Raw genomic sequence first — 22,183 nt, 5'->3', positions numbered from 1 at the left:
AGTTGTACTTGAGAAATAAAATGAGATCATCCTCACTCATCTTTTCCAGGCGTGGAAACATTTGCGCTAAGGACCCCCCACCCGCTGGCTTCCCAATGCTCCTCCGGGTTCACCCAGCCCAGTCTCTGCCCGGGACCCGGATTCCAGTGCAAATAAACCAACTGAGAGACATGCTCAGAACGAGGAATGCCCTTCATGGTGCTGTGACCAGATTCATTTCAGATCCTTTCCATTCTTTATTCTCTGGTTGGGTGGGAGAGCGCTTCATTTTATGGCAAAGTTTGTGTCAGTGCTGATGCTCTTGCTTTCACCATCGCACACGTTCAGCAATATTCATTCACCGAGGAAACATGGAAATTCAAGCCCTCCTATTTTGGGAGGGTGTTATAAACCTTCATCTCCAATATCCTTCAAATGCTTTTAACCTAACAGCATGTTTAATAAATGAGGGATTGGAAGTCTAGGACCAGGTGCTGTTAAAACTTGGTTTGTTGAGAGCATTGACTAAAGAGAATTCCTCACCAAGACATGCTGCACTTCACCTCCTCAGGAGGGGCTCCTGCCCCCCTCTGCTAAGCAAGGGCATGGTCAAACTGCCCCTTCTCCAGCCCTTCAAGTCCATCGGCCCAGGTTGAGGTTGGCATGCTCCGATACGGGTCCAGAAGGATCCGGAAGCACCTGACAATGAGGATGCCCAAGAAAATGAACAACAAAATCACAAACACAAATGTGGTTTTCTGCTCTAGAGACATGCTAGAATCTGCCGACACGTCCTCAAGGGGCACTAGGGGTGAAGGGACGGGCTGTCCTCCATCCATCGTCCAGAGAAGCAGGAGCACGGGATCGCCCAGTTTCCTTCTCTTCCATCATCAGTCTGCTGAGATCATGGTGGCTGCCCCGTGGAGACGCTGAGTTATCTGCAGGAGAAAGAAAGGGAAGGAGAGGGGATAACTACCAAAGAGCAACTGGATTTCTAAGCTCACAGGTCCTGTTCGCCAGAGAAAACGAGGAATCTCTAAACTTTTTCACCAGATGTGCTACGTTCTGTGTCATTATGGGAAAGAATATTTTACTCTTGCATGAAATTACCAGATTGTCCTCAGGGCAGGCACCTGGGGCCAGGAGGGCTGAGCAGGGAAGACAGAGTACAGAAGATGAGAAATGTGCAAGGTAATGTTGACCTCAGGGTGTGCTGCCAACTTGACATCCAAACCCAGTGTCCCCTGCCAAGTCTCTTCCAGAATCCCTCCAATAATATGACTTTCACATCATTCTCATAATGATACCATTGATGGAACCTCAGCTATGTGCCAAGACTGTAGCTAAACACAACATAGGTTAGCCACTCTACCACGAGCTCCGAGACAGCAGAGACCTCTATAGCCCCGGTGGAAGGAAACTGAGGCTGGAAATGGTGCTTAGCAGAGAAACCCTCAGGGAGTATCGGATTCTGGGCCCTGGTCTCTGGCCTCCATTTTACTGCTCAATGAGTATGGGCCTTTGGAGGGCTCACGAAGCCGTAAAAATGGAATCAGAAATGTCTGTGTATCTCATTCACGGTACCATAATGAGGATGGATGTCTGCGAAAACACTTTGAAAAGTATACAGAAAAGAAAAACAAACAAAACGAAGAGTTGCTTTGCTTCAGACATGGCCGTGGAAGCCAGGATGCTTCTCCTTTGCTTTCTCTTGCCTGGGCCAAGGGAGAAAGGAGGCATCTCAGACTCCCAGACCACCAAGCTCCAGCTGCTTTTCTTTTTTCTTCAGAAAACAAAGACCAGGTTCAATACTTGACCCCGAGAAGCACCTTGAGAATTGAGCTAGGGAGAAGGAATTGATTGGCTGCATTTTTTAAAAAAGCTTCACAGTAGCTTCCTACTGCTTAAGACCATTTCCATTTTACTGGTGGAAAAATGAAGATATATGGATATTACTGTTTGTCTTTAAAGGCAAGTTGGAGTAGTATAGACAAAGGCCATGAAAACTTCAGATGTTGAACTAAATCTATGTATGAGTCTGTTTATAAGAAAAATTGCGTAGGAGAGTAGTCAGCTATGGGAATTAACATGGATTCAAAAGAAATGATGTTCAATGAAAATAAGCAACCAAATAAAAATAGAAATTATGACCCAAAGCTCGAACACAATATTTCTACTGTTAACTTCTTTTTTTTTTTTAAAGATTTTATTTATTTATTTGAGAGAGAGAGAGAGAGAGAGAGCACATGAGAGGGGGCAGGGGCAGAGGGAGAAGCAGGCTCCTCGCCGAGCAGGGAGCCCGATGCGGGACTCGATCCCGGGACTCCAGGATCGTGACCTGAGCCGAAGGCAGTCGCTTAACCAACTGAGCCACCCAGGTGCCCTCTACTGTTAACTTCTAATTGTTGCCTTGAAGTATAGCGTTCGTGATCATAATAACAGTTTGCGTGTGTGTTGACACTTCAGAGTTTATAAAATCACAGTTTAAGACACAGTTTATAAAGGGATTTACAACCAGTGTCTGGAAGGAAGGAGTTACCAATTTGGGGGGAAAGAATATCTTGCAGCTCTGTGACTACATTTTGTTTAAGGCTGAAATAGTTGCGGTAGATTGGCTTATCATTCATTTCTGTTTTGAAGCAAGATTGGGATAAAATTTGATGGTGTTTCTTAAAAAGAAGCTCCTTAGGGATATAGAGGATGCTGATGGATTGGGTTGGGTTTGGTTTGCTTGTTTTTAAGCACCCTCCCGCCCTTGGGTGTTAACTCTCGACAGATAACGAGGCTGAGGGGAGGGGACAGGAAAGGGTGGCCAGAGCTTCCAACACAGGAACCCCTAGTGCTTCCAGTAAGGGCCGTTTGCACACCCAAGAAATATCCAAACTAGGCTTGTTCACACTGAGTATAAAATTCACCACGGGCTGGGTGCAAAGAAAGTCATGTGCTGCTCAAAGAATGAATACCTAAGCCGTCCTGCCATGTTCCCGTTTGTCCTTCCATGTCCTACTGAGCATCCCACCCCTTTGAGCCTGCCCTCCCCACGGACTTACTTAGAGTCCCACTCTATGTCCATTTTCCCTCCAGCCCAAATGAGGCCAGAGTCCCTTTCTTTGTCTCTTCTTAACACGGCCGAGATAGCTACGCATTTTCAGGACGTTCTGTACGAAAACATGATGTAATCCAGAAAGGAATTAGAGGAAAACTGAAGCCCATTAACTGTATAAACATATGACCATAAAGATTTCTGGATCTGTGAAGTTCATTGAAAACAGTGAACAACTAGACATAGGACAATTTGAGCCTGTGATGACTCCCTAGCCACAAGCTGGGGGGCCAAAAGAGCAATACCTTATTCAGTCCTCCCCTTCTCACCCCCGGTGTCCGCTTGATGAGAGCCATCTTGACGCCCAGGAGCAGTCTTCCCCAGCCTTGTCGTTCGTCCAAGGCAAAATGCCAATTCCTTTTCTCCTAGCTCATCATCTCACACTGCCTAGGCTTCCTCCTAACTCATGTTTTTGAGCTGGTCCACCATTCATGGGGGGTCTGCGGGGAGGGGCGAGCATTCCAAGAAGCCCCAGCAAGTAACCTAGTCATCCTGATTCAGGTTATCAGCCCCATTTCCCTCTTCCGTCTCCCTGTAAATGAGTCTGGAGCCTGGCTTCTTCCCAGGGAAGCCAACCCTTAGAATGATATAAAAATCAGTTTTAATTTGCAGTGATACCACCCTATGCTGATTAAAAAACAGATGCAAGAATATGGTTAACCCTCTCTGCAGCCTCCTCACAGGTTTTGAGAAGCCTGCTAAAACATAAATACATACCCTCCAACCCCTTCCTGATAAACTTAGCAAGGATTTGTCTGGGAAAACTGCTCTTACTTGAAGGAGGGGAAATGTGGTAGATAGTAAGGGGGCTGATGGGTCTTGCTGGAAATGAGGGGCCGCTGGGGTTTGGGGGAGCAGACATGGGGCGCTGAAGGCCGATGGCCCAGTAGGGAAGTCCTGGGGAGGGTGGGGGATGGGTGGTACAGATGAGACGATCCGGAGATGGTTAGAAAGAGATATGGGGATACGGAGACCCAGGAAGAAAAGCCGGCTCTTTCACAGCTTTGCCTGGGACTGATTGAAATCCCTCGAAGAGCCTGCTTGATTTTAAACCCGCGATCCGCTAATCAGTAATTTACAAATTGGGAAAGCTCCACAGCACATTTAAGTTAAAGGCAGCAATGGATAGAGGAAGAGGCAGAAAAAGAGATAAATGTAATCACTTAGCTACCACAGTCCCCAAATATTCAAAGACAGCAAAATTTTTAAAATGTCTGCCTTGGAGTGAAATGTCCCCTTTTGGCAAAAATGATCCTTGTAAAATGTTCACGACGGCTTCTACCTGAATAATGAAATCTTCCTTTCAGACGAATAGAGAAATCTGGGCAAGTAAACTATTTCAAAGGACTTCCGACATAACCGTCCTGTTAATAATAACCAAAGGCGGTTCTTTCAAGTACGAGAGGACCGCAGTTACTCACGGCCGTATTTCGATCCTAACTGGCTTCCCCATCACACGGCGCATGCATGTCTTCCCTGGACCTCCATCTGTGTGTGCTCAGAACACAATAAAGGCTCATTTTAATACTGGACCAAGGAAAACTGAATTAAAAGAAGCCAATCTCAAAAATCCTGTAACACATCCCCAGAGTCAAGCGCCCTGGACTCTGTGATCGTCACAAAGTGTAAAACCCTCTGCATCACCTACAAAGCCCCTGATGAGCAGTTCAGCTCGACCCTAGCCACTGTCACTCTCAGCCCCTAGCCCCACTTAAAATAATTTACAAAGAGGCCTCTCTTTCTTTCCTCATGCTTCCGACATACTGCGCCATGATCCATCCTCCTCAGCTCAGATCTTACCACTTCTTCCCTCCAGAAAACCTTGGTGCCCCAACGTCCAAGGACCCTAACGGCCCACTGAGTCCCTCCCGGACCCGAGAGTCCTATTGCCTGGACGATAAATTAGGTCATACTCCGACGATGGAATTTTTGTAAGATAGGAATTTCTTTTTCTCCTAAGTTCAAACAGGAACAAAGATCAAATCGCATTTGGTTTGGAGTACAAGGACCAAGAAGAACAGACTTACATGGGATGGAGTCTGCAGACACCTGAGGAGGCCGTCCTCACTTGGTCTGCTCTGCAGCTCAACCTAACACGAGCTGTTGCTTGAACCCCGCCAGGTTTCCCACCTCTGAGCTTTTAGTCATGACGCTCTCTGCCTGAAGCCCTCCTCCTCCCTCTATTCCCGCCTGTGGGTTTCGCTCCCTCCCTCCCAGGGTTCGCACCAAATGCCACCTCCTCGGTGGGGCCTCCGTCTCTCCCTGCACCAGAGGGATGGGGCGCTTCCGGCTCTGGCCCCCCCAGGAGCCCTGCACCTGCTTTCTGTGGCAGCACCTCTCACAGGACCCGTCTCCACAGGGTGTTCAACTCGGTCCCCTTACTAAATAGCAACCTCCTTGAGGAATTGCTGGCTGTTCTGGGGTCACTGCCTTTTTTTTAAAATAGAGGTTGAATCAAATCTCCGGCCCCTTACAATCCAAGGAACTGAATTCAAACTTTGAGGTACCAGCTGAGACAAAGAAGGGGTAAAAAAGCCCATATCATCCAGCCAGCCTGGGATGTCAGACCATTGTGTTCGAAGTAGATCTTATTTCAAAGAATCACAGATAGTCTGAGTCACAGTGACACTTTAATAGTCTCCGATTTCATGATTTGAAAAGCTGTTATTTGCCTTTTTAAATTGTCCTTGGCTTCAAGGCTGATGGGTCGGGTCCCATCAAATACAAAAATTAACGGTGGCCCTTCTGTTTCAGGGCTCAAGCCTTTCGGAGCTAACTGGCTTTGCTGCTGGGGAAGAACAGCCGTTTAAAATATCCCGAAGCCAGATGTCTTACCTGGAAACCGTAAGTGTCAACATGTAGCCTTCCCAAGCTTGGATCCTTTGGACATTTCATTTTGTTAGCGTCGTATTATACAACTTAACCGTAAGGGAAATTATCTTATCTGAAGAAAACAGACCTTAAAGCAATGATATATTGCTTTTCTTATTTTTAAAGTGACAGCAACAGAATTAGTTTGGTGCCTTTGGCACCTTGCTCTGTGGAGCTGCCCACAGGCATTTGGTCCCACCCTCTCACTTTCGTGGCCATCAGCTCATGGACCCCCGCCCCCCCGCCCTTCCACAATGGGTTGCAACTATGGGTCATAGTTATAACCGAGGCAGTGCATGTGAAGTCCTGCCTAGCACATCGTGAACGTTCAATAAATCCGTGAGGATGAATGAGCGTTTCCTCTTTCTACCATTTCTGTGCAAAATGAGGGTTCTTTCTCATTTCTATTACGCAAACAAGCACACTGGGGAATGGAGATTATAAGTAAACTGCCCCAAATCATAAAAATCCGTTACCAGAAGAGAAGCATTCCCCAAAGGCTGCTGACTCGCAAGTTTCTCTCCAGCGTGTAGGAATGAGTAGCAAGTCAGCCATCCCCCAGCTGCTAATGGTGTGCAGGGCGCAGTGAAGCAATACTGTATTTTAAGTACCTCTAAACCACTTAAATGCCACACCTCATTTTTTAAAAACTTCTAGGCCAGAAACCTAGTTCTGTGACTTGACGTGTTTTCAAAAGTAGACGCAAAAACAGTGGGTCTGTTGAACAAGAACACCCACAGGTTTGTAGAGTTTACATTCGCATGTGATGGACAGGACACACTTCGTCCTACAAAGACATCCCGTGTATCTTATTTATATTTATCTGGCAGACTGGTGAGACCACTCTGCAGACTGTACCAGGAAGGGAATTGGCTAAGTAGGCAAGACTGAATTTGCAATGACTAGCAGAGTCGAAGTTCCTCCGAGTGCTGCATTATTCTGCAACAGTTCTGAAACTGACTGTTGAAATGTTAACATGCCTTTCAATGATTAACGTAATACATATGCTGAGAGTGAGGCTAAAGAGAATCATCTCTGCTTTTTGAGCTAAACAAAGCCTCAGCTGCATTGCTGTTTGCATAAGTAGAGTCTCTGGAGATATACTCCACCCTCCATCCCAGCCCTCCCACCCCAGACGTGTAAACATCCCAGTCGACCCTATTACATATCTTCCCCTATTAACCGTGAGCCTCCCCAAAAAAGCTACCTCATCTAAGGAATCAAATCACTATATAAACAAAAGTTATTACCTATGAATCTTGTGGAACTACTGTGTATGAGCCCAGGGAACAGTGATTTGCATTCCAGGATATACACACAAGGAGGCAAAATATTTCCTATAAATTCAAAGAACTCATGGCCCTCTTGGTGACCAGCCCAGAAATTCAGGTAAAGATTTCCTGGCTCTTTCTAGGTACTTCCTATATTTTAACCAACATATAGTTCCCTTTTTTTTCCCTCACATAAATACATGGCAAGTTCCATATTTTTCTCTTCTGAATACAGCCCTCTTGATCCAGTACAATAGCCCTGATGCTCCAGAATTCACAGGATGGCTAAGGACAGAGATAGAACTTTATACAGCCAACAAATAGACCCAGGCTACTAGAAAGCCCCAAAACAATGGCTTGACACACTAGTAAATGTGGTCAGCTACAAATGTCAACAGGCAGTTTCGGAACTGTCGCCCGCCCCCACTGCTGCACAGGGAGGTCCGTTCCCTCGGGCTGTCACTGCCCAGTCAGCCTGCACATGTCTGCTTGGGTTGGGGAGTGGACCCCTCTCGGTCCTGGCTTGCCAGCTCTGGGTCAGCAGGAGACCTTTCTCTTCAGCCTGAGCCCTAACCTCAGCTTTACTTCTTCCCTGTCTTCATCTTCCTCCCAACATCTGCTAGAAGAGTTTTAAAGGGACTGCAGGGCGAGGCTACAGCCTGGCTGAGAACCTCAGGAAAATCCCACGTGAGTGCCGCATCGGGAACTGGGGGTACCAAAAGGCACCACTAGCAAACTGGAACTTTTCTGTTCAAACGATAAACCTTACTGTTATCCCCGGCTTGCCTTCTCTGTCCTTGCGTGTTTCCTAGCGAACAAGAGTGCTTGCTGATACCTCAAAAGGATAGGGCTGCACCGTGCTTGCCACCCAGGGACACCAGGGACAGTCGGCGTTATCACTGGGAGTTGTTGAGTTGTGATCCTTTGTGAACAAATTAAAACATCCCCGTAACATTTTGGAAGGCTGGATGTTTTAGGTGAATGGAGAAATAACTGTAATGGGCAAATAGCTTTCAGGAACAATTTACTGCAGCTTAGCAAAGAACAGAGCCTGTTTTACTCCTCCTTTATCTAGTATTGGTAGCACTATAAACTTAAGCATGCTTTAAACATAAAGGCATCATTCCGTTTCACCCCCTCGCATTAACTTCACCTAGCAATTGTTTAATTAGACTTCATCTGACATCTAGATCTAAATTCAGAACTTGGATGCAAAAGGCATCCCTGCCATCATCGCTCACGCATACATGGTAAAGTTAGAAAAAAGCATTAATTAGCCCATCAAAGACACAGTGTTGGTCAAGTACCTGCATCTGGCTGAACAAACACTTGATCCATTTCCTGGTGGAACAGTTACAGGTAGTTACAAGCCTCTTTAGTTTCCATTCTTCCCGACCAGGCTGTGTTGAGGCAGGAGACTGGTATCTGCAAGCGGCTGATGGCACACCCCAGATCTAAAGCCGTCCTTTCAGCCTTAGAAACTTCCCATTAAAACCCCCGAGTTAAAGGAGCATCGTCTTTCTGTGTGAGGCATCATTAGCGGCCAATGCAGCTGCTGCTTTGTGGCAAGCCATGATTTCAGTTCTGCCTCCGCAACTCTTCAGAGGATTCTGCTTCAGTGAGTAGAGGCAGTGTCCTAGCAGTGAGTCGGAAATCATCTTCAAGAAAGCATTAACATTCAAAAGGAGTACGGGGGGCGGGGGCAGGGGGAGGGGGGGAGCAGAGAAACATCACCGGGCATTCCCATACCTTTTCAAAATCAAAGCCATAAATCTACCAATGTTCTGCTCTTCTCTACTGATTGCTGACACTATTCCTCTTCGGGGATGTCAATTAGCACCTTGCAGCAACCAGCCTCCATATTGATTATGGATTGTGACCTTCGGGCCAACTTAATTAAGGGGAAGACTCCTAAGGAAGGGCATCAACATAGTATTTGGGAAACAAAGGGAAGGCTCTTTTTCCTAAAGAAAACAAAATTGACCTTTCAGGAAAGCAGTAATTATGGGAGGCGAAGAGGAAAGAACAATTAAAAAAAAACCCCACAAAATCATATTTTTACCACCTGTTTGTAAATGTGCTAGGCTGTAGGTTGCCAGGTCCAGTGTATCTGTTGGTCAGCCTGTATGACTGTGACCTTGACAGGTACCCCACCCACGCAGGCCGTCAGAGACCACTGATGAATAAAGATAGACCTTTGGAGAGAGAAAGTTGTTCTAATTCTACAAATTCTAGTTACATGGCACAATACTTAAATTATTTTCCTTGGATGGAATGCCTAAATAAATTTGGAAAATGTTTTAGGATAAAATTCATCTTTAAAAAAAAAAAGTGCTTCTCTGGAAAGAATTCAGCACAATCCTTAAGATGGAACATCCTTGTTTTTTGGCAACTCACCACTTTCTTTGTTGAAGTAGAAGCGCAGTTAGCAACAACACCCACCCACCAAATGATGGGGTGCATGATATTTAAAGCTCACTCTGACTGTGCCTGTCAGCTTTGCTGTTTCTTCGCCTCTTGCGAGAAGCCGGCCATTACCCAGTAGCTGTAAGAGACTGGGAGAGAGCTCATTGTCTAGGAGGAAAATTTCCACCTGCCAGCAACAGACAACAATCCTGGATAGACCTCAGACCCCAGAAAACGTAAATGCCAAATGTTATGATCTAATGTCAGAATCAAATGCGTGACATTAGGAGCTAGCCTCACTCGAATATGAAGGTTCTCTCTCCATGTGTTTTCCAGATTTTTAACCGTATTTCCTTTCCAATGAGTTTCTCTGATTATATTTTCACACAAACACACACACGCACGCACGCACGCACAATGGGACAAATGGAATCCGACAGAGCACTATCATTCAATACTAACTGGTATCCTTTGTGCTCTTCAGCCGACGGCACTGTGGAGGGAGAGACCTGTCTCGGTAATGCCAACAGAGTGTGGCTCAGGGAACATTCTGACCCCACCCGGACTTATATACTTCTCATTCCATGGGGCGAGAAGGCACTCTAGTTAGAAATGAGCCGGAGTTACTGCGAGCTCATCCTGCCCGGGAGGCCTCCTCAGATCGTGTTTACCCTATAGACTCGGAGAGGTGGAAGGGAACATGAGAGGCTCCTCTGCAGGCTGAAACCGTCCCACAGAGACTGGCCTATTTTTAAAACTCCCCAGAGAATTAGATTCCATACCCCACTCTGACAACCTCTGTTGAAACTAACTTCTCCGTGGCTTCCTTAGTCTCAATGGGATGGTGCATTTCTTTTCATTCTACCCCGGTTGCAAAAAGTCAGTCATGAACCACCACACGATTTTGTGAGAATGCTCTTCCCCCGAGGAAGCTTGAACTAGGGAAACCAAAGGACATTTGGTGAAGATCCTGCAGCCAAGTTTGGATAGTTCTTTTATAAGATAATTGTAATTGAAATGATGGGAGTGAGCCCTTCCCCCCAGGCAGCCACATTATGGGACTCATCGAGAATTCTGGAACAGCAAATAAGGATTTATGAAAAGTCGAGTTCTTTGAACATCTCACAGTTGGTCCTATTTCTTTAGTCTTTAATGCTCTCTTTACCTCTCCTCTGAATTCTTCTCCAAATTTCTGCTTTCCGGTCCAGCTTTAAATCGAGAACCTAGAATGCTACACAGGGCTGTACAAAGCTCACCCTCACATGGATTTGTGGTGAATAGGATGACTTCACGCTATGCTTCTCTTACACATTCTGATCCCAGGGTTACTCCTGGGTGTTAATTCAGTCTTTCTTTTTAGCCACACAACATCCTGAGTCAATATTACTAGAAATCTATTTTAAGAACTTTCTCTATATTCTAATTTCAAGTCTCACCCTTGAATATTCTCTAGATTACAGTTCTTCCCTCAATGTCCCATGCTGCACTTTTTCATAAAGTAATGGACAATGAATATTTTTTTAAAAAGATGCTTCATGAGCCATCAAGCTTTATGCCAACACAAAGCTGTTGATATTAGCATTATCTTTATTGTATTTCTTTGTCGAATCCTCAAAATCAAATTGATTCTTATAGAATCTTCAAAACAGAAACCTGATTTTCTTTTCATGTTCATCACTAGGTTCTTGGTAAAAATCTAGTTTCTTCCTTCGTGTCCATTTTTCTTTCACGTAGTCAAGAAACATTCAATAAGTTCATTCACTCAGCATCAGATATGTTCTGTGTTGGGTGGGGGAAGAATGACAAATACGGGGAAGTCGGTGCCTACCTCTGTCTGTTCAGGTTGTCACTGCACAACTCTGGGAAGCTCCCTGGGAAGGACCCAGAGGGGCTCCACATCCAGCCGCAGGGGCCAAGCTTCTGGGCAGATAAGCCCACCTCCACTGTTTTCCACTCCCTCACCACCCCTTCCCTGCTCAGCCAGCAGACATCTGAATTATGTCCTCATTTCTCTACAGGACTTGATTTCCCAAGGTCATCTGTGGCTTCTCATTGTCTCAAGCAAAAAAAACAAAAAAACACAAACTTGCAGTATTGATCTTCCTCACTCTTTGTGGTAACACTGGGACATAGCTGACCACTGTCTTTAGGGAAGTGCTAGATAAAAAGACACACAGAGTAAGGTGGAGTGGCAGAACTGATATCTCAGCCCTCTTCTCTCTTGGTCTACCCCTCTCCCTGATGTCCCTTTGGCTCCTCTCCCTCCATAGTCTCTCATTCGCCCCTTAGAGGCTCAAGCCAAGTTTAACTCATGTAACCACCAGCAACTGTGAAATTAAGGGTGGAAAGACAGGCAGGCTAGGATACATATTAATGGGTCCCCCACTTTCAATTCATAAAAAAGCAGTGAAAGTCAGTTTCTGTGTTATTTCTATGTTTCTGTCCTCTTCATTTAAAAAAAAAAATAAATATATCATGTGATATAAAGGTTTTTTTTTAATCAAGATGAGCTCTAGTTCTAATATCCTTCTGCTTTGCCAGGTCTACATATATTTATCCACTCAGCTATCTTCACAGGTCAGTGAACATTCAAAGCACAAGGGAACGGTAGGGAAGGTTTAATAATATTCACACCAAGCCCATAAATTAGGATCTATATTCAAGCATTATTAAAAGCAAGCAGGTTAAAGTCCAACTGCAAATTAACAGCCTCCTGGTTTGATTTTTTTTTCCTTGAACGCATTTCTGTACACATCACTTCTGTAGAATGTTGAATGCTCAATTAGTAGCGAATGAATCTGGAACAGAGTAGTATTCGAAATGAAACGAGAAACAAACAATGCTGCAACTCAGTGGAAATGTATTTGGAAGGAAGGAAACACCCATAGAATGTAATACTTGCAAGTAATAAGGCTTGCCCTGTGAAATGAACAAGTTTGTTCATTTCTTTCCTTTTAAGTCAAAACAATAAAACATCAAGGAAGGAAATGCATCATGAAAAAGCTGATGTCCAACCCTGTTCTATTTAGAGACAATATTTGCAAACTTTGATATTAATTCTAATTACAGCATGAAAGTATTAGAACGTTACTATGGATTATTCACTGTTCAAAAGAAATTCATACCGAGGAGTTAACAGCCTGGTGGGTAAATTTATTCTTTTTATATGCCTTGTACAATAATGACAATTTTTTTAATGACTTTGAAATACTTAATACCTTTAAAATATCATATAAAGTGCCGATTAGAGTTTTATACATACCATCCCTCTCCATTTTTATGCTCTCATTTTGGCACTTCTTTCTGTTCAACAGCTGCTCTTTAGAAGGGACCTCTACTGTGTGGACACTTTGAGGATTGAGCAGATTAAAACATTAAGATGATTTAGAAAATGAAATAGAATGAGCCTGAGAATTACTGACCTGTTAGCCTGACTTTCATACCTGACAAAATTCTGGAACTAAAAATCTCACCACTGAAAATCAATTTGAAAACACCCAGAGGAGAAAACTAATCATACGAAGCAGTTTAAAAAATGCTGGTTAGGGGCGCCTGGGTGGACTCAGTCATTAAGCGGCTGCCTTCAGCTCAGGTCACGGTCCCAGGGTCCTGGGATCGAGCCCCGCATCAGGCTGTCTGCTCAGTGGGAAGCCTGCTTCTCCCTCTCCCACTCCCCCTGCTTGTGCTCTCTCTCTCGCTGTCTCTCTCTCTGTCAAAATAAATAAATAAAATCTTAAAAAATAATAATAATAAAAATAAAAATAAAAAATGCTGGTTAAAAAAATTTATGAAAAGCCAGTCTCAACTTCTGATATTTCAACTCATGGAAATGATGGAAAGGAGGCTGACGAATGAAAAAAATGGTCATAAACAGAAGTTATGATCTATGGTCTTTGGGCACAAATTCCAGTTGCCTCAATGCTACATCTTATGAATGATGTAATCAACAGCTGCTTGAAAAACCATTTAACTCTACATATGTTCCAGTAGTCCAGTGGGATCAATCAAAAGGTCCGGTCGTGTAGCATATTATTTTAAAAGGCAGACCCCGGGGGCGCCTGGGTGGCTCAGTGGATCAAGCCTCCAGCTCTTGATTTTAGCTCCGGTCATGATCTCAGGGTGGTAAGATTGAGCCCCGTGTCCAGCTCTGTGCTCGGAGAGGAATCCTCTTGAGATTCTCTCTCCCTCTTCCTCTGCTCCTCCCCCTGTTCTAAATTAATTAATTAATTAATTATATCTTTAGAAAAGAGTAACAGGCATTAAGATTAATTAATAGACGTTAAGAGTACATCTTCCTCTTCGATCCTGCATTTCAAACTTCGATAGCAGCCCACCATCTATGATTTTGCCTGCAAATAATATCTATTAAGTATTTAGCATGTGAATAGTCTCCATCCTCTGTATTTCTATTATATGTGATACTAAATTACCTCATGAGCTGGTTAAGCATGCAGATTTGAGGGGCCCGGGCTCACATCTTTTAATTCAGTAAGACCAAGAATCTGTATTTTGAATAAGAAACTTGTATGATTAATGACATAGGGCATATGAAGTCTACATTTGGAAAGTGATAAAGTTAAATGTCTTTTTTTCCCTTCTCGATTGGCCAGATTAGGCATTTTATTTTGTTTTAGTTTTAGTTGAAATATAGTTGACAGACAATGTTAACATTAGTTTCAGGGGTATAACATTGTGATTGCACAGCTCCATCTGTACATTGTGCTATGCTCAGCACAAGATTAGGCATTTTAAGTCCTTGAGGGAAGAGCCTTAAGCTTAAAACTGGAGGTATCCCAGACCTCTTGGATTAAATCCATGGACCCATCATTAGAAACATGCACATGCTGTACCCTGCTTAGAGAACCTCTGCCTGAAATTTCCATTCAAAATACATGCATCTTCTCTTTTTTCCTCCCCTTCTTATCTCCAATAAAGTGATAGTGAACAGTGACCAGAATAAAAGCCCGTAGTGATGAAGACAGCAGAGGGGAACACGAGGCAGAGAGGAGCTCGGTGGATTTCTGGGACAGGACATGAACGGAGGAGGGCTGACTGGTGGAGCGAGCTCAGACGCCATGCAGAGGGGGCTGCAGCTGGGACAGGGTGACAGCCCGGCACGGGAGACTATGGTCGGGAAGGGGAAGTGGGGCCACAAATAGGAAGAAGGGCCAGGTCTGGGGATAAGTGAGTGTTCCCACTGCCTTCTGGGGCCGTCCAGTACCTTGTGGGCCGGGAATCCTGATGGAATTATCGAGAGAGGCAGCAGTAAAGATCGAGCCAGATTGTCACTTAGGACAGTAGCGTAGGAATAGAGAATGTGAGCATTCACAGAATAGACAAGCGTGGGGTCAATTTGTTAATGAGAAAATAACCAGAGAACTAAAAAGAGCAACTGTTAAAATTTGGTTCTGCCTCGGGTGAGACCTGAAAGGTGAGGGTAGCGCACGGGAGTACTACTTGCCATTATAAGCCTCTCTAAGCAATTTGACTGTTTAACTGTGTGCATATTGTTAACTACGTGCAATTTCACTTGGCAAAAACTCAGAATAGTATGGGCAAACCATTAAAAAAGAAATAAAACCCTTGCTTAAAGCCCAGGCAATGAGTCTCATGATGGCATCTTAGGGGAAGCGGATAATTCTTTGAGGACAAGGGGCTTCCTTGAACACCTTGAAACTCCCCTGGAGGACTCTGGTCTATTCTGCTTATAAGTAAAGCTAAGCCTTCTAGGTGCTCTTCAAACCTCTTGGGTATACTTAAAATGTGATTTCTTGTAATCACAGGCAATGCAATAAAATCTGAACCGTTTCCCCCTATCATTCAGAAGTCATCTATTTTAATATGTGTTGTGTATTTATTAATTTAGCTGACTTCTATTCTTTGTTCATTCATTTATGTGTATGTATTTATACCCCGTTAAATTTCAGGAACGTTTGAAGAAAGCTATGAAGTAGATTATATATCATTAGTGGTAGCAGAATATCACTGTTACTCTGTATTAATAATGAATTTTCCCATTGCTGATCTAAAAAAGGCTGGATGTACTTGTTCAAATTTTGTAAAATAAAATCTTTTTAGGCTGAAGCACTAGACACCATATCTAATCTTAGAAAAAACTTGTCTTTTGGGGCGCCTGGGTGGCTCAGTCATTAAGCGTCTGCCTTCGGCTCAGGTCATGATCCCAGGGTCCTGGGATCGAGCCCCGCATCGGGCTCCCTGCTCGGCGGGAAGCCTGCTTCTCCCTCTCCCACTCCCCCTGCTTGTGTTCCCTCTCTCGCTGTGTCTCTCTCTGTCAAATAAAAAAAAAACAAAAAACTTGTCTTTTATAAACTTTATTTTGCAGGAATTATTTATAAACAAATGCAATAACAAGAGGTTCAATGTATATTACTAACACCGAAGTGAAAAAGCTGTGTGGGTAATTAGTGCAGATTGAATATTAGTTCAGGAATAATTTTCAAAGAGCTTGTGAAAAAGGCAACTCTTCATTTGAAATGCTCAGGAACAGCACCTTTAAAATAACGTGAGGCAGAGCAGGTATTAACTCAGTCTCACTTCCATTTGCTTTTGTCCTCATGAGAATGCCCTTCAGCATTACTTTTAGGAAGGGTCCTTGCTCTTGTTCTCAATATTTTTCTTAATTCAGAAATGGATATGGAGCCAATTGAGAAAAATGAACATTTAGCGTTGCCAATAGCCCTGCGATTGGTATTGTGTATTGTGAATACGGTTAGGGGCTCCAGTCAAATGCCAATATGATATTCAGTGGACTAGGGATTACTAATGTGTAAGCCAAGAAAAGCTGTGTTTGCAAATGAGGAAAGGATGAAGAAAAATCTCTATCATTCCCTGCACCTGCCCACATTTCTAGGCCAAGTCAGGATGGGAGAATAGGCTATTCATCATTAACAGTCACCCCTTCCCTGGTCCTGCCTTTGAAAATTAGCCTCTGTGATTGGAGATGAGCTCTTGCTGGCTCCTAGACCTCTGTCTTGATTTCCATCTAGGGATGGAGTCCATGCCTTGTCTGCCTACCTGATTACAGCTCCTTACATCTTTTTTTTTTTTTTCTCCAAAATCTTTCTCCTTCTCCATCATTCCAGAGCCACAGCTTTTCCTAAGCCATCTGTTTACATCAAACAACAAATTACCCTTCTCCCATCATGTATGGTCCATTCAAAAGCTACCTGGCTCAGGAAACTACAACAAAGAAGAACAATGGAACTTATTTCTGCAACTCCAATCAACAGCTACTCTCTTTCTATCTTCTTTATATCTAACACCACAAATGCAACAGCAAAATACCAATTAGAATAATTAGAATAACAATACAATCACAATAACAAAATTCAGCAATCTTGTACCTTTGTTCTCCCTAGACTTTGAACTCTTACAATGGCAAGACTTGTACCCTTTTGCATGTTTTTATCCAGTGAAAGTAGTGTGTGTGTGTGTTTGTGTATGTGTGAATTTGTTCTCACTTTCTGATTAGACTATAAGATATTTGAGAATAAAGAAGGCTGGGCCCCCTATTAATTAATTAATTTATTTATTTTGACTGGCTAGGATATTAGCAGAAATAACAAATTTACCCACAGATTTCATTCTCTGTTACAAATTGTCCTAAATAAACATTGCAGTTGTATTTTTTCCCTACTTGTTTTTCCCTGCAACATCATTGTCATACTTTGCCTGCCGTATTAAAATAAGTCTAACCAAACATAACCATTAATTTCTAGCTTCCAACCAGTAATCTGCATTTGTATCAGTCAAGATGGGCCAGATAATGCTGTGATTTAAAAAAACACATTTTCAGTGGCAAAAAATAACAAAAGTTATTTTTTGCTACATGTTCATTAAGGGTCATTTGAGGATTCTGCTCCCAAGTGATCATTTTCCTCATTCCAAAACCCAAAGGAAACAGCCTCTACCAGCTATGTAGGTGGAAGGAAAAGAGAGCATGGCAAACCACGTCCTGGTTCTTACGGCCTCTACAAGGTGGCTTAAATTATATGGACAAAGCAAATCTCATGGCTACATCTGAATTTAATAGGCTAAGAAGTATCATTTTTCCCTAGGAAGGAAGATGGAACTCTGTCAAACAGTGACATCATCTACCATTACATTTAACTAGAGTTTTACCCCTTACATAGTGACTTCCCATAGATGGTGCGCCTATGATCACCTTTCTCTGACATACAACTGTCACTCATCTCAGCATCCTTGAGCTTCATCCAACATTGTCTCCCATCCTTCTTTGCTCCAGATCCCTCTGACCTCAATTGGATCTCCTGCTTCAAGCTCCTTGCCTCCCCTTTGCTTCTAGTCTCAGCTTGGATTTTATTGCCTGGGTTCATTTGGTTTTTTTAGCCTCTGAACTCTTGGGTCCTCTTTCAGAGTATGTCTTGTCTCCTTTCTTGCTTGGCCCAAGGAGACAATCCATTTAGCGTATTGCCCTTCCAGTGCAGTCCCAGAACTCTTTGACTCTTTCGGGAATGGGCAAAGTCACAGCGTGACATTTCTAGATCTCCTCCCATACCCAGATTCCATCCCTAATGGGTCAAGTATCACACCGAGTACCTCACAGGGGCCATACCATCCCAAGACACATAATGTAATTATTCCAATTTTATAGGTACATAGACAAGGTTTGGGGAGATGAAGTGATTTGCTCAAGAACACAAAGATCACATTTAAAATATTTTTGCCTACCTCGCTTCTGCACAGCCTCAGATACATAGACGTGGCTGTGTCTCTAAATAACTCAAAGTTTGATAGGGGACTCTGGAAAAACGTTCATTTCTTTTGGGCAAGGAAAGTGGACATGGACATACAAGAGACTGCATCCAATCTGGAGTCTGAGCATTGACCCTCTGGTCACAGAAATGTCTTATGCCAGCAGAAGGAGGGAAAGAGCACGGCGTGGGTGTGACTGGGAGGTGGGTGGAAGGCCGTGAGCTGGATCTCCACAATAAGGCAACCAACCAGTTCTTGGGTTTGAGATCCTTAGAGAAAAGGATCATAATTTTGACCTACCTGCAATGTTCAAAAATAACTTTTTTGTTAATCAGAGATTATTTTTGTCTTCCTTGTTCTCCTCTGCCATCTTTTATTGTTGTTGTTTTTTTTCCTAACTGCACACTTGTGAAATCCTTGTAACCGTCCTGACCTTGGCCATGCCCTCTCCTGGATGCCCGAAGAATCAGAATTTTAAAATAGCAGCAACATTTTTAATAAGAATGGAAGCATTAGTTTAGACTACTAGAGACTCCATAAGGCATAAACATTGTTTAATGGTTCTGCTGCTTCTCTGTCCTCTGAGGAGAACATAAGCCTGGTGCCTTCCTGAGTGCAGAAACAAAAAGCTCCTCAGAGCAACTGAAACAAAACAAAACACCCTCAACTAATGTCAGTGTTCTTGATAGTGACTGGCTCGTTCACCTTCCTGTGTAAATTTAATAGTTCTGAGGCTAATAGGGGTTTTGAAGAGGCCACTGTGTGGCAAGACCACTAACCCAACTCCTGGACAGCTGAGTTTGTTGGTCCTTTGCTCCCTGTCCCCACCTCTTATATTGAGGCAGCTGAATTTGCTCTTGAGTTCAAATATTGCATTATAGGTGGATCCAACTGAGCAAAGCATTGGGTCAGGGGTTGGATGGGGGAATAGATTGTCTAACTTCTAAGTCCACAAAACTTATTATAACTTAATTTAAAGAAGAAATTTCCATCAATATTTTTCATGTTTGTGTTTAGTATTATAAAACCATTTCTCTGGGCACCTGGGTGGCTCAGTCAGTTAAGCATCTGCCCAGGGTCCTGGGATCAAGTCCCACGTGGGGCTCCCTGCTCAGCAGGGAGTCTGCTTCTCCCTCTCCCTCTGCCCCTCCCTCTGCTCATGCGTGTGCTCTCTCTCTCTCTCAAATAAATTAATAAAATCTTTAAAAAAAACCATTTCTCAAAACTGTACTCTAATTAGCTTGGAACCAAAAGACAGCTCCACACTCCATCTCAGGGATGTTTTACTGCAGGAGGTATCAACAAATAAGGCAATCAGAGTTCTGCTGGTTTAAGAATATTGAGTTCCTTTATTTCAGGGAAAATTCTTTGAGTCTCTGGCTACATGTTATAACCAGAATGCAAGCAAGCTGCAGTTTGGAGGGAATCTTATGCAATTCTGGACATGATAACTCATTCAGAGCAGTGTAATCTACAACTGAGAAAAGACAATTGAAAGTTACTGAGAGTCTCCTGGGTCCTTTGGGTTGGGACCTATGGGAGGTAAAGCAGTGCATGGAAGCCTGAGATCTGCATTCTTACAGTGACTGTGGGACAGTTATCCTAAGCAAGCTAGCCCTTGGGTCCTGCTTTGCTCAGCTATTAAATTAAAGAGGTTATAACTAGACCTAAAATGTTGTGATTCTAGGTCTATCATATGCACACAAGAAAAATACCACCACTGTCTTTCCATGCTTGGATGGGCTTCCCAGAGCACTCACCACCTCCATCAGGATACCTGGGGGGAGCCCGAGCCCTTCAAGAACTCCACCTTTCCAGGGTAGAGTATTTCAGGAGGAAAATTAGAAGGAAATTTTCATCTGGAGGATGAGAGAGATTTCTTACATGTTCTTGGATGGATATCAGGGAAAATCAAATCTGCAATATTGCCTGTGCCTATTGTGGATGAAGCACAGTAATGAGGTCCATACACAGTCCTGCCTTGACCATTGAAAACACCAAACATCCAGAAGGATTTTCCATAATCCATTTGAGTATCAAAATACTTCGATGTTGCCTGTAAGCCAATCATAGGGAATCATACTGTTATTTCAAAGTACTTGAGCTATCTTCTTACTGATAAATGATGGGAGAGAAAAATTCAATTCTACAAGCATGTTTTCATAAACTCAAAGAAAACTAATTCAAATCCATCATGATTTGAGTAATTGGTTCAATTCAAACTTAGTGGCTGGTAACAGCACTAGCTACATTCCTTTCAAAGGCTACTATTTATAAAATGAAAATAAATTCAGTGGATTTCAAGCAGAAGCATATTCTGTGAAGACCTAAATATAAAGAGTCATTTTGGAGAGTAATTAAAAATCATGATGCTTTCATCAGTACCCTCAGTGGAAAGTTTCTCATGATGCTTTGCTAAATGAGGTTTTGCCATTAGGATTCCCCCATAAAACAACTAAGTACTTATACTCAAGCGCCTTTACCAGTTCGAAGTCTGGTCATATTGAACCATAATGTAATTTCAAGATTATTCTATTGTTAGCAATTGTCATTTGTGTTGGCTTTTCCAATTCTCTGACCTATCTCTTAATCATCTCCAGAAACCGCTCATCCACTGTAGTCCATTCATCAATTAGCTTGGCCCTGTCCCCCAGTGACCTTCCATAAAATACACAATCAGCAAAATCTTAAAATATATAATTCATAGATAAAACTTCACTTAAAATATTACACTAATAGATTATAAACATATAAAAGAATGACTCTAATGGAAGAGCAAGAGTTCATAGTTAACATCAACATAAGACATAAAGCAATTCAAATAATTGCATTGTCCTTCTTCTCTCTCAATTTCCCTGTGCCTGTATTCTTACATATGTAAAATGGGGATAATAATAGTACCTACCTATCTCCTAGGGTTGTTGTAAGGATTAAGTGAATTAAGTTCATATAAAAGAGCTTAAAATCATTCCTGGCACATAGGAGTATAGGCTTTTATAAAAGTACAAGCTCTTATATAATTATAAATATCACTTTCATCTTTTATCTTCTGATTGCACCAATGATGATCACACATCTCCCCATGATAAAGTACATTATAATTTTTCATTTCAACATAAAGCCAGCAAATTCAAATGCAAGTATAATTTTAAAACCTACTGCCTACGCTCAAGTTGGAACGGAAACCTTAAAGAAATATTGAGGTCTATTCTGAATCATTAATGCATACGTCACAGTTACTTTTTATCAAATTTTCACTATGTGCCAAACTCTTTAGAGATGCCTTACATGTAATAATTTATTTAATCCTCACAAACTAGGTATTGTTGTCCTAATTTTGCAGCTGAGACATAGACTGGTTATATGACTTGCCCGATAGCACACAGGTAGAAGGCGATGAATGAGGGATTCAAATGAGGGCAACTGGCCTCTGGAGGCTATTTGATTATCCTCTATGCTATTCTTGATATGGTTGGAAAATTCCTCATTTCAGTTCCTGAGCTAATAGTTACTATTGTGCAATCACAGACGAGTCAGTTTTAAACAACAATTCTTGGCAGAATTGCCCAAGTTCAGACCCTTTACAAGGGGCACGATTTTATTTAATGGATGAACTTTTATAGAATCTAGGTCCTATCTCCTAATTATATGTGAACCTCCGGGAGGAGCCTTATATCCTCCAGAAAGTCGAGTTTGGTCTAGAGCATATAAGGGGCCCTCCATAAATATTTGGGCTTATGGGATGCTTTCCCATCTAATTGTAATTCCAGAATTAGGGTTCCATGAGGTGATCTTTCCACTTCTGATTTAGGACTAG

At 42.8% G+C, this 22,183-nt stretch overlaps 1 protein-coding gene across 2 annotated transcripts; it reads right to left on the bottom strand.

The window, feature by feature from the left end:
- Positions 1-572: 572 nt before the first annotated feature.
- CTXN3 (cortexin 3) lies at positions 573-9,083 on the bottom strand. 2 transcript variants are annotated; one of them, XM_045886410.3, is made up of 2 exons: positions 8,532-9,083; positions 573-917 (listed from the first exon to the last, which is right to left on the bottom strand). In XM_045886410.3, the coding sequence occupies exon 2, from the start codon at positions 816-818 to the stop codon at positions 573-575; it is 246 nt and encodes an 81-aa protein (XP_045742366.1). In that variant the 5' UTR covers positions 819-917; positions 8,532-9,083. The 2 variants fall into 2 exon arrangements, with proteins under 2 accessions (XP_045742366.1, XP_045742374.1); XM_045886418.3 differs by lacking the exon at positions 8,532-9,083 and adding an exon at positions 5,110-5,260.
- Positions 9,084-22,183: the final 13,100 nt, after the last annotated feature.

This window comes from Mirounga angustirostris, unplaced genomic scaffold (assembly GCF_029215605.1).
Source record: "Mirounga angustirostris isolate CCGP_5_RB_7025 unplaced genomic scaffold, mMirAng1.0.hap1 SCAF_7, whole genome shotgun sequence".
NCBI classification, from domain to species: Eukaryota; Metazoa; Chordata; class Mammalia; order Carnivora; family Phocidae; genus Mirounga; species Mirounga angustirostris.
Note: the sequence above shows the minus strand (reverse complement) of the source record. Positions and strands in the feature narration are given on the sequence as shown.

Bases quoted from the DNA above. Each gene is read 5' to 3' on its own strand.
- CTXN3 (XM_045886410.3), bottom strand. From the start codon at position 818: ATGGATGGAGGACAGCCCGTCCCTTCACCCCTAGTGCCCCTTGAGGAC.